The sequence below is a fragment of the Gadus macrocephalus genome, chromosome 19 (assembly GCF_031168955.1).
Source record: "Gadus macrocephalus chromosome 19, ASM3116895v1".
NCBI classification, from domain to species: domain Eukaryota; kingdom Metazoa; phylum Chordata; class Actinopteri; order Gadiformes; family Gadidae; genus Gadus; species Gadus macrocephalus.
This window is the reverse complement of record NC_082400.1, coordinates 16,838,533-16,849,012: the sequence shown is the minus strand read 5'-3', so window position 1 is coordinate 16,849,012 and position 10,480 is coordinate 16,838,533. Positions and strand designations below refer to the sequence as shown.

General features: G+C 47.7%; 1 protein-coding gene across 1 annotated transcript; it reads left to right on the top strand.

Annotated features, from left to right (window-relative positions):
* The first annotated feature begins 23 nt into the window (after positions 1-23).
* On the top strand, positions 24-6,215 carry LOC132447393 (semaphorin-3aa-like). Its single transcript, XM_060038101.1, has 3 exons — positions 24-698; positions 1,008-1,153; positions 3,140-6,215. The coding sequence occupies exons 2-3, from the start codon at positions 1,070-1,072 to the stop codon at positions 3,890-3,892; spliced, it is 837 nt and encodes a 278-aa protein (XP_059894084.1). The 5' UTR covers positions 24-698; positions 1,008-1,069; the 3' UTR covers positions 3,893-6,215.
* Positions 6,216-10,480: the final 4,265 nt, after the last annotated feature.

The following is a 10,480-nucleotide window of genomic DNA, read 5'->3' as shown; positions in this document are numbered from 1 at the left end:
CAGTACAGTGTGTTAAACTGTACCATACAGTCGGCCTACGATGTGTTTCATAAAGGACGGTTCGGTATAAGCTAGTTATGCGTTTAACCGCGGGGTTGTATTTTCCATGCGCCGCTCCATGATACTTGGCCGTTATTCTCTCAGCCCATGAGATGTTAACAATGGAGCCGACTGGTTGAATAAACAGCCTCCCATCTTACTGAATCCGCTCGTTTGGCATTCCGAATTGGCTGAGGGAACATTGCCCCCTAGTGGTTGAAACTGAGCAGCATAATAGTTAAATTAGGGGGACACGCAAACTGTGTCTACTTTTATCCTAGAATAGAATCTGTGTTAGGGTTAGGGTTGAATCATTGTGTATCTGTGCGTCTTTGAGTGTATGTGATTATCCATTCTGAACATGCATGCTTAACAAACTAGTTTGTTGTTGTATAAGTCTGTTGTATCCTCTAGTTATTTAGCGTGTGTGAGGAGGACCCGAGTGTACATATAGCACAGGCATTGGTGTGGGGTTCCTAAAGAAACAGTATGTGCTACAGACTGCCCATGCCTTGGCTCTGGCTCCTGATAGACTTATGCAACCACATGCATCCCATAAACATGTCTCTGCGCCTGGCTCTGTCTCCACAGGCGAACACGGCGCCAGGACATCCGGAACGGGGACCCCCTCTCTCAGTGCTCGGACCTCCAGCATCAAGGTACCCCCCCTCCCCCTTCCCCCCCCCCCCCCCGCTGTCTGCAGTCACTACAAACAGAAACACACCGCGGGTTCAGTTTGGTTACTGTTCACCCACCCCATGTTCCCAACTTAATGGATTTGTTTTTCTATGTCTGTGTGTGTGTGTGTGTGTGTGTGTGTGTGTGTGTGTGTCTGTCTGTCTGTCTCTGTGTGTGTGTGTGTGTGTGTGTGTGTGTGTGTGTGTGTGTGTCTGTGTGTGTGTGTGTGTGTGTGTGTGTGTGTGTGTGTGTGTGTGTGTGTCTGTGTGTGTGTGTGTGTGTGTGTGCAGACGAGGCGGGCGGCCTGGGCGTGGTGGAGGAGCGCATTGTGTACGGCGTGGAGAACAGCAGCATGTTCCTGGAGTGCAGCTCCAAGTCCCAGAGGGCCCTCATCTACTGGCAGCTGCAGCGGCCCAATGAGGAGCGCAAGCTGGAGGTAGGTCCCGCCCCCTGGGAGCGCCGCCAACCAATCACGACCCGGTGCTGCTATTGTACACATCAGGCCTCGACTCACCTGCCGTCCTCTTCTCATGACGGAACGCCCGGAACGGAACGTTCTTCATGAGCGCTATTGGCCAGATGATTGGCAAGAGGGAGGGCGGGACTTCCGGCCACGCTTCGGAGGGAGGGCGGGACTTCCGGGCTGGTTTCGGAGGGGAGGAGGGAGCTACATCCACTGCGGTTACGAGGGTTTAGCGGCGGGAAGCGAGACGGAGGGAGGGACGTACGACCCAGGGATCCCAGAGAAATGCTTTGTCAAAAGAATCCATCTGTTATTCTTGTCATGTTATACGTCTTGCTCTGGGGACTGCGAACTGACATGCACAGCAGGAAGTAAGAGACAGGAAATTAAGTTGTTTTGGTAGACTGGATAAGCGATAAAACTCATGACCTTTTCCTAGCCTCTGCCCCAACAATGTTACTTTTGGCTGCTCTTTGGCCCGCCCGCCTTCCTCCTCAGACTATGGGTCATAGTCATTCAACTTTGTTTGATTATATTCTTGTGGTTATGGTGCCTAAAAAAAGCAAAAGAGCTTATTTAATCATAAATTGTCATTATATTATAGCCTAATATGCCTGGGGGGAAATGGCTTATGCCAATGAAAATTAAAATGAATGAATTTAGTCATTTATTATGTTTGTATTTGACCATGAACAGTTTACAGGATCTCTTTAGACGCTGAAGGACAGATGGCAGGAAGAGACAGATTGCAGTCCCGCGCGGGATAAAATAATGTCTTATTAATGAACCCACCGACTATTGCCTCCTGCTCAACATCCAAATAACCATTTGCTGCACCTCCGTACCGACACTTGGAGTGCAACGTATACACCGACACATTACGGCTACGAAAACAAAAGTGTAGATAAGCACACATCCATCTGGGAGATATCAGTGTCGCCGGCAGACACGTTAATAAGATTAGTGCCGAGAATGATAATTAGAGACGGAAGGGGAAAGAGGAACACCTTTCCCCTGTGGTGTCTATCGTCTCCTGACCTGAGAGCTGGTATTATCTTTGACCCTCCCTGATCTGGAGAGGAGAGAGCAGAGGCGAGGGGGAGACTGAACTCTAGGGTGGGAATGTTGTCATTGACCTTCGACCTCCATGTCCGGCGACAGAAAAAGAGAAAAGAATACGAGCGACTAGAGAAAACGATGAACGTGTGCGGAGGAAAGAGAGACAGCCTAAGTAAACATCAAGCTGTGAATATTGTCATTGACCCTCTGACCCTTTACATTAGGAAACCCTGGTTTAACGACGGGATACATCTTCTACTCACACCCTCACATAACCCTAACCCTACCCTCACATAACCCTAACCCTACCCTCACATAACCCTAACCCTCACATAACCCTAGCCCTACCCTCACATAACCCTAACCCTCACATAACCCTAACCCTCACATAACCCTAACCCTCACATAACCCTACCCTCACATAACCCTAGCCCTACCCTCACATAACCCTAACCCTCACATAACCCCAACCCTAACCCTACCCTCACTAACCCTACCCTCACTAACCCTACCCCCTGCTGTAGTGTTGTACTGGGCCCTTTCTTGATGTATCCACTGTCCTGTTGATGTTTGTTGTGTTTAGTGGCTTGGTGGCAAAGGAATTCCCCCCTTGGGGGTTAGGGTAAGAGGGTTAGGGTTAGAAGGTAAGGGTTAGGGTTAGAAGGTAAGGGTTAGGGTTGGGTTAGAGGGTTAGAGTTAGGGTTATTAAAGTGCAATCAACCCTCGCTCCTTCCTCATCCATGTCTTCTTCTTCTTCTTCTTCTTCTTCTTCTTCTTCTTTTTTTTCTTCTTCTTCTTCTTCTTCTTCTTCTTCTTCTTCTTCTTCTTCTTCTTCTTCTTCTTCTTCTTCTCCTCCTCCTCCTTCCTCTTCCTCCTTCCTCTTCCTCTTCCCCTCCACAGATGAAGCTGGACGAGCGCGTCCTGCGTACGGCCCAGGGCCTTCTGATCCGCAGCCTGGCCCAGGCGGACGCGGGCGTGTACCACTGCCACGCCGTGGAGCACGGCTTCGTCCAGCCCCTGCTGCGGCTCACGCTGCAGGTCATCCCCACGCAGCGGCTGGGCGACATCCTGCCGGCCGCCGCGGCCCCGGGGGGCGGCGCGGCGGGGGCCGGGGGCCCGTCGGGGGGCTCCAAGCACCGGGTGTGGTACCGGGACTTCCTGTCCCTGCTGGACCACCCGGACCTCAGCAGCGTGGAGGAGTTCTGCGACCGCGTGTGGAAGAAGGAGCGCAAGCAGAAGAGGTTCAAGGCGCCGGCCGGCGACGCCCAGGGGCCCGTGGTCGTCGCCGTGGGGACCGCCGCCGCCGGGCCGAGACCCAAGGCCCCGGGGCCCAACGGCCAGAAGCGGCAGGGCACCCCAGTGCAGAGCGGCCCCCGACTGGGGGGCCGGGGCCAGGCGGCGGAGGGGGCGGCGCCGCCCGTCCAGAGCGCCCAGACGGGCGTCCCCAGCCCCACGGGGGCCGCGACCAGCGGGCAGGGGCCCAAGAGCAGCCAGAGGGGCCAGAACACTCAGACCCAGAACAAGGGGTCCCAGGCCGCTGGGGGCCCCCGGGCCGGGCCCCAGCACTCGGCCAAGTGGAGACGGATGCAGGAGAACAAGAAGGGACGCAACAGGAGAACGCACGAGCTGCAGAGGCCCCCGCGCAGCGTCTGAGAGCACACACACACACACACACACACACGTACAGACGCGCACAGACACACACACACACGTACAGACGCGCACAGACACACACACGCACACACACGTACAGACGTACACAGACACACACACACAGACCGACACACAAAATATTAAACTCATACACACACAAACACACATATACACACACACATTAACTCATACTCGCACAGACAGACTCACAAACTCAGACGCACATTTAGATACAAACAGCCTCTCAATAACAATACAACACTTCCCCAATTCTCACACAGATGCACATACAGACAACAACCATTCAGCAAGTTCCCCGCGTGTGCACTCGGATCTGACCTACAAAAGGAATCCCATGTCATCACACGTACACACACATAAAGAGAGCCACACACATGCGCACACATGCAAACACACGGTCCCTGTGCAATGAATACTGAAGCGACGCAGGACTGAAAACAAAAGGGAGCAGGGACTGGAGAGCTCGTGATACTGCCCAGGACCCGGCCTCTGTGTCCTGGGGGAGAACTCTGTCCATAAGCTACTCTACTGGGACTACAGTGGAGCCAACGTTCCTGCCGGAGTGTTTTATAGAGGATATGATGAAGACACCCAAGCTCTGAGCGCTGGGAGGTGAAGTGTGGAGAAGGCCTTAAACGAGGAGTGGCTGTATGTGTGTGTCAGTGTGTGTAAGTGTGTGTGTGTGTGTGTGTGTCCTCTCACTGGAACCAGCTCTCTTTGAACCTGAGCAAATGAATCAGAAGATTGGCTGCTGTGAGAAGACTAGGCCGACAAAAAGCACACACACAAAGGCACAAAGAAACACACACACACACACACACACACATACACACACACACACACACACACACACACACACACACACACACACACACACATTCACACACAAGCACATGGATCTGAATGAACTGTCTATGCGGGAGGAAGAAACTGGTATTTTCAAATTCTTTTCGGATGTGTTTGGGCAACAACAGCAGATCCTCAAAGAGGATACCGTGAACTGGGGTCCCGTTGTGAATCTGATTGGTCAGGAGCATTCTAACGGTTGGGGGCGTGTTCATAAGGAGCTTTGGCTTGAGGTCAAAGGTCTAAAGAGGCTAAAGAGAAACAGAGTCTGGTTTATTTTGAGGGGGCAGCGATACGCACCAGTGACTCTCTGGGTGTTCTGGGAATGCCGGGACAGCACATCGGAAGCACGGCGCTCCCAAAGCTGGAATAGCAACGTGCATGTTGTCGTCGATCAATGTTTCCAATAAGCTAGTCTCCTCTGACTCTTATTTTACCAAGTCATTACGTTTATTTTATCCTTTTTTTTTGTATGTCCTTTATTATATATATGAATATAAAATTGTTACATATTTTAAATTGTTTCATATTTCATTTCCAAACAATTGCAGCCATTTTGTACGAGCCGCGTCGTAAAACACAATTCGCCACATCTCTCTCTCTTTCTCTCCTGTTCCCAAGGACTGTTAAAAGTGTTAAGTTATTTTTGATAAGTTCTTTTTTTTTTTCTTGGGATTGAAAAAAAAAAGCTGTGGATGGTTAAGTTTATGCTGAAGCTAAGTCAGATATAGACTTGTGTACATATATACAACAAGCCTAACTCTTTGTGTATGTACATATATATACAGTGCAAGGACATCACTTGTCTATTATTTATTGCCGATGGTTTTTGTGAAACGGTTACATTTATTTTTGATATTACGGTCATTTTTTTGGGGCTCATCCACATTGGAGAAAGAAACAGTGACTCAAACGAGGGAATCGACAAGGGACACCCCTCCCCCCTCCCCCAACAAGACGACACGAACGTAGGGGACATTGAAACACGAGCACCGGGTATAAAACATTCGAACACATCTCTGCTTCTGGACTGTGACCCCCCCCCCCCGAAAGAACGTAAAAGCACAACATTTAAGATTTTGTTCCATATTCCGTTTGTTGGTTAGTTTGTTTTTGTTTTTGTTTGCCTTAAAGCGAATGTGAGGTTGACGTCGCACCTTGTTGACCTCTGTGGTGAGCGCGCCGTGTTTAGAGGTCGCTGCCCATGTTTAGAGGTCGCTGCCCCATGTTTAGAGGTCGCTGCCCCTGTTGGTCTCATAAGATGGCCGCCGGGAGTGATGTCACTTCACATTCCTTGTTTAGTTCCTTAACTCACCCAAATTCTAATCACTCAGTCATCAGCCATTCTATGTAAGATAATACAAATTTAAAAAAAAAAGAAGAAAAAAAACCTTTAGCTGTGACTCTCTGTTTAAGAAATAGTGCAGAAAAACGTTGAAACTAGTCTGAGGAGAAGACGCATTATACTGCATGTGAATGCTACCTAGCTACAGCAACTGCATCTTTTCTATCGTCTCTATTCGTGTTTTGTGTGACGAGGTGAAGCTCCCTGGAAACCAACCATGTAAATTAACCTTGGTCCTTCTTTTTTTGTTCAGTACCAACACCACCAAAAAAACAAAAGCCAAAACTGTCTAGAAAAACCAACCTCCTTAACGGTTCTGCGGACGTGCCTCCGTGTCTGACATTACCCTGAAGAGAATACCATGTGTCGATGCAATAAACTATAACAGTAGACAGTGTCTCGAGCAGAACTCTGTAGTTGGATGTCCCAGCTTAACAATCGCCCTCTCTCTCTCTCTCTCTCTCTCTCTCTCTCTCTGTCTCTGTCTCTGTCTCTCTCTCTCTCTCTCTCTCTCTCTCTCTCTCTCTCTCTCTCTCTCTCTCTCTCTCTCTCTCTCTGTCTCTGTCTCTGTCTCTGTCTCTCTCTTTCTCTTTCTCTTTAATGGTTGTATAGAGGGAGAGAGAGAGAGAGGTCTCGGGCACAGTGCTGCTGTTTAACAGTTCCTTCTGGCATGCATTCAGTTGTCTAAATAAACATCATTAAATCTACCGTTGTGGACTTTCTTCATTGAGTTCACCCCGGTCGGATCTCCGAATGTGTTTGGCTGAGGTCGTATCTTGTATGTATACACATGTACAAGAGAGAATATACAAATATAATGTAGAAGCAAGGGAATTCAATCCTATTGAATAATAACTTCAGGTCATTTACAAGTAAAAATCTGTTTCAAATCATTTATTCATGATAACATGTGATAGTCTATTTATACAATTCCCAAATGAGTGTACAGATAGGATAAAGCTGTTGAAATTACGATTTGAGAATTGCAAACAGAGAGAGCAGAAGCAGAGAAGACCTCCCTTCATGTGTCATTGAGAAGTGTTTTATCCACACACCTGTGGTGTCTTACGCTGTCTATGTGTGACTGATTGGCTGGAAGGATGTATTCCAGGAACCAATCAGGGTAGAGATGCCCTGATTGGTTATTAATCAGCCGGGAGCGATCTCCAAAGAGCATTTCACTCGCTCATAGCAGGCGGCTGGCTTTGGTGTTTCTAACATGTTTCATGTTTTCATTTCTAGATCTTAAATCTTACCGACAGCACCCGTGAGGTCATTATCAGCATGCTAAACTTGGTCCATAACTGATTCAACCAGGACAAGTGTAGTCTTGCTGTCAGCCAGGTGGTGACATCAAAATATAGTAAACAGTTTAATGAAAATGGATTGACGGTTCAACTGGTTCCAATGGTATGAGCCATGTTCTGTAAACCAACAGCATGATATCTCACCTTATAATGTTATAATTAAACAAGTTGTCATCAAGATGTTGACCCAAATGGAAGACAAAGCCAACAGCCAGAATATATACACTGTATGTCGCTTTGGATAGAGTAATCTTAATTTAGTAGTGAACTTACTGTGAGATGGGGCTGAAGAAAGGGTGTAATGTCGATAATGTACCACAAGAGTTCATTGTTGTCACATCACCCTATTCACAAAAAGAAAGTGTTTTTTTGCACATATTTCTACCTATCTATTTCAACCAGATTCAGAAGAGAGTGTGTGTATGCATGTTTGTGTGTTTGTGTTTGTTTGCATGCCTGCGTGTGTGCATAATTCGAAACTGGATAATGACACAATCGCAATCATCTTTCTCGGCCTCAAGTATCACTAGTTCGTCTGTTGCCGTGGTTACGGTAATCTTATCTACTTCTCATTCAGCACAGTTCAGAACCTTAAACGTTTCAGCTCTGTTGCTTTAAGCAATCATTACTACCATATGTATCAACCTGTATGTACCTATCTCATTGGCCAGGCTTAGATCAGAGTCTATAGATATATGTATCCCAGGTCATAGGTCATGGGCGGGCTGTGGCTCAGCTGGTAGAGCGGGTTGGCTGGTAACCGGAGGGTTGATGGTTCGATCCCCGGCTCCTCCTAGAGTGTCGACGTGTCCCTGGGCAAGACACCTTAACCTATCTGCTCTGGGTCTGGCTGTTGCCTTGCATGATTGACTCCTCCGTCGATGTGTGCGTGAATGGGTGAATGTGAGGCGATATTGTGAAGCGCTCTGAGCTTGTTAAAATAGCGCTGTATGTACTTTACTATAGTGGCGATGTTGTCCCTACATGGGAGCAGCATGCTCTGAGTTTGGTGTCTCCTGCTCTTTTTTGTTCCTGTAAAGCTGTTGCTCCATTAGCAACTTCATCCACTTAAAACTACTCCTGCCACGTTCCCTGCTCTTCCCGCAGTGACCTACACTTGACCAACGAGACTCAGGGACGTTCCTGTGTTCCCTGTTGGTCCAATGTGCTTCTCCTGTGTTGATCGCTAATACTGTTCACCTGCGTTCCATGTGTTTTTTTCGGTCAACTGAATCAATCCAAGACTTCTGTCTTTTGTGTGTCTGTTTGGTTATGTGCCGTGTGATGGGGATCTCTCTCTGTTCGACGCCTTACCGTTAATTTATAGATTTGTCCAACCATGTCAAGCAACATAAATGAACCACTAACCCACTTCTATGAACCATCCGCTAAGACGTCAATACGTGTAGTAAGTCCAAGTCATATTATTTTCATAAACGATAAACGTTGATTAATTGCATTCAACTCCAATCAAATAATATAATCGTCCCTTCATTTTTATTCAAGGGGTAATCAAGCGTCACAGTCTCAAACGAGCGTGTGTTTCAATGGGATGCTGTGCTGAAGCCCAAAGGCTTTTATCGACTGCTTCCCCTGGAACACACAATCTGCATACTAATATCAGCATCATTGAGTGGCGTGTGAGTAAAAACACAGGCACATTAGCGGATCTGTCCGGGGATATATCCCCGGACAGATCCGTTTATCCCTGGATCTGTCCGGGGATGACCTCGGCCTGTGATAAACTCAGGGGGCAAGGTGTCTTTGTGTAGCTCTGGGGGGGTGTCTGGGATAATCATTTTGGGGGTGACGAATTGCTAAAAAAAGATGAAGGAATTATGCAAAATAGGCAGAGATGCGTGCATTCATACTTGCCAATTCATACATTCATGTGTTAATTAATTCATAGACACACGCACACACAGTACCTGAACCCACCACTAGTCGGCTTGGCTTGCAAGCATAGCACGACCACCTTCAAACATGCATACGAATGCAGGTGTGTGTGTGTGTGTGTGTGTGTGTGTGTGTGTGTGTGTGTGTGTGTGTGTGTGTGTGTGTGTGAAAGCGAATGAGCGCTATAGAGGGTTTGTGTGTTAAAGAGAATGAGTTGTGTTACTGTGTTTTGTAAAAAGCTGGCATCATGAGTCACCCTGTGAATTCCCATACACGAGTCAGCTAGAAACATCTGCAAGTCTCCGCCCACTTGACCGCAACAGCAGTGTGTGTGTGGGTGGGTGGGTGGGTGGGTGGGGGGGTGGGTGGGGGGGTGTGTGTGTGTGTGTCACACGAGTATGTCCCCCCGCAACGCTTGACGTGTGCTCTGCCCGTGAGCAGACCCAAAGCATTGTGGGAAAAGGAGTCCTTGGGCAAGGAGACGAGGGTGGAGGAGATCTAGGTCAACGACTACAGGACAACAGCCAATCACACGGCTGTTCCACTCGTATGTCACACTTCTCTCTCTCTCTGTGTGCTCTTATGTACTGGCCCACACACACACACACACACACACACACACACACACACACACACACACACACACACACACACTTTCCTTACCTCATTATATCTTCATGTATTTTTCCCACCATCATTTCTTGCCTGTGCAAAATACAGGCAAGACCTGTAAAACATATCTACTGTCCAGTTTTACTGCTTCTTTTGCTGCTGTACAGTAAGCGCCCTGTAAAACATATGAAAATACATGAAGACACAAGCCTATCTGCCCATACATACCAATGGGTTGGCTCAACGCACACTCACGTTGAAATGTGAATTTACTGGGGACTGTATATAGGAGACTGCATATGCACTACAGTGGAGTGGAGAGATCATAACTCATGTGTAATCTCTATGACTTGTCTCCGCTGACCTTTTCAAATTAAAATATATGAAAGTTCAGGCCCTTATAAATAATGGATTCAAAACTTTAATACAGAATCTGAATAAAACTAACTGGATTTAGCGTACGAGTCTTAGTTGTGTACTAGTGCAGTTGTATACAGAAAGCTGGCTGCTAGACGACCAAAAATTGATTTGCAAAAAGATTAAATACAATTAAATATATAA

Bases quoted from the DNA above. Each gene is read 5' to 3' on its own strand.
- LOC132447393 (XM_060038101.1), top strand. From the start codon at position 1,070: ATGTTCCTGGAGTGCAGCTCCAAGTCCCAGAGGGCCCTCATCTACTGG. The intron at 1,154-3,139 runs GTAGGTCCCGCC...TCCCCTCCACAG, and splicing joins ATGAGGAGCGCAAGCTGGAG to ATGAAGCTGGACGAGCGCGT.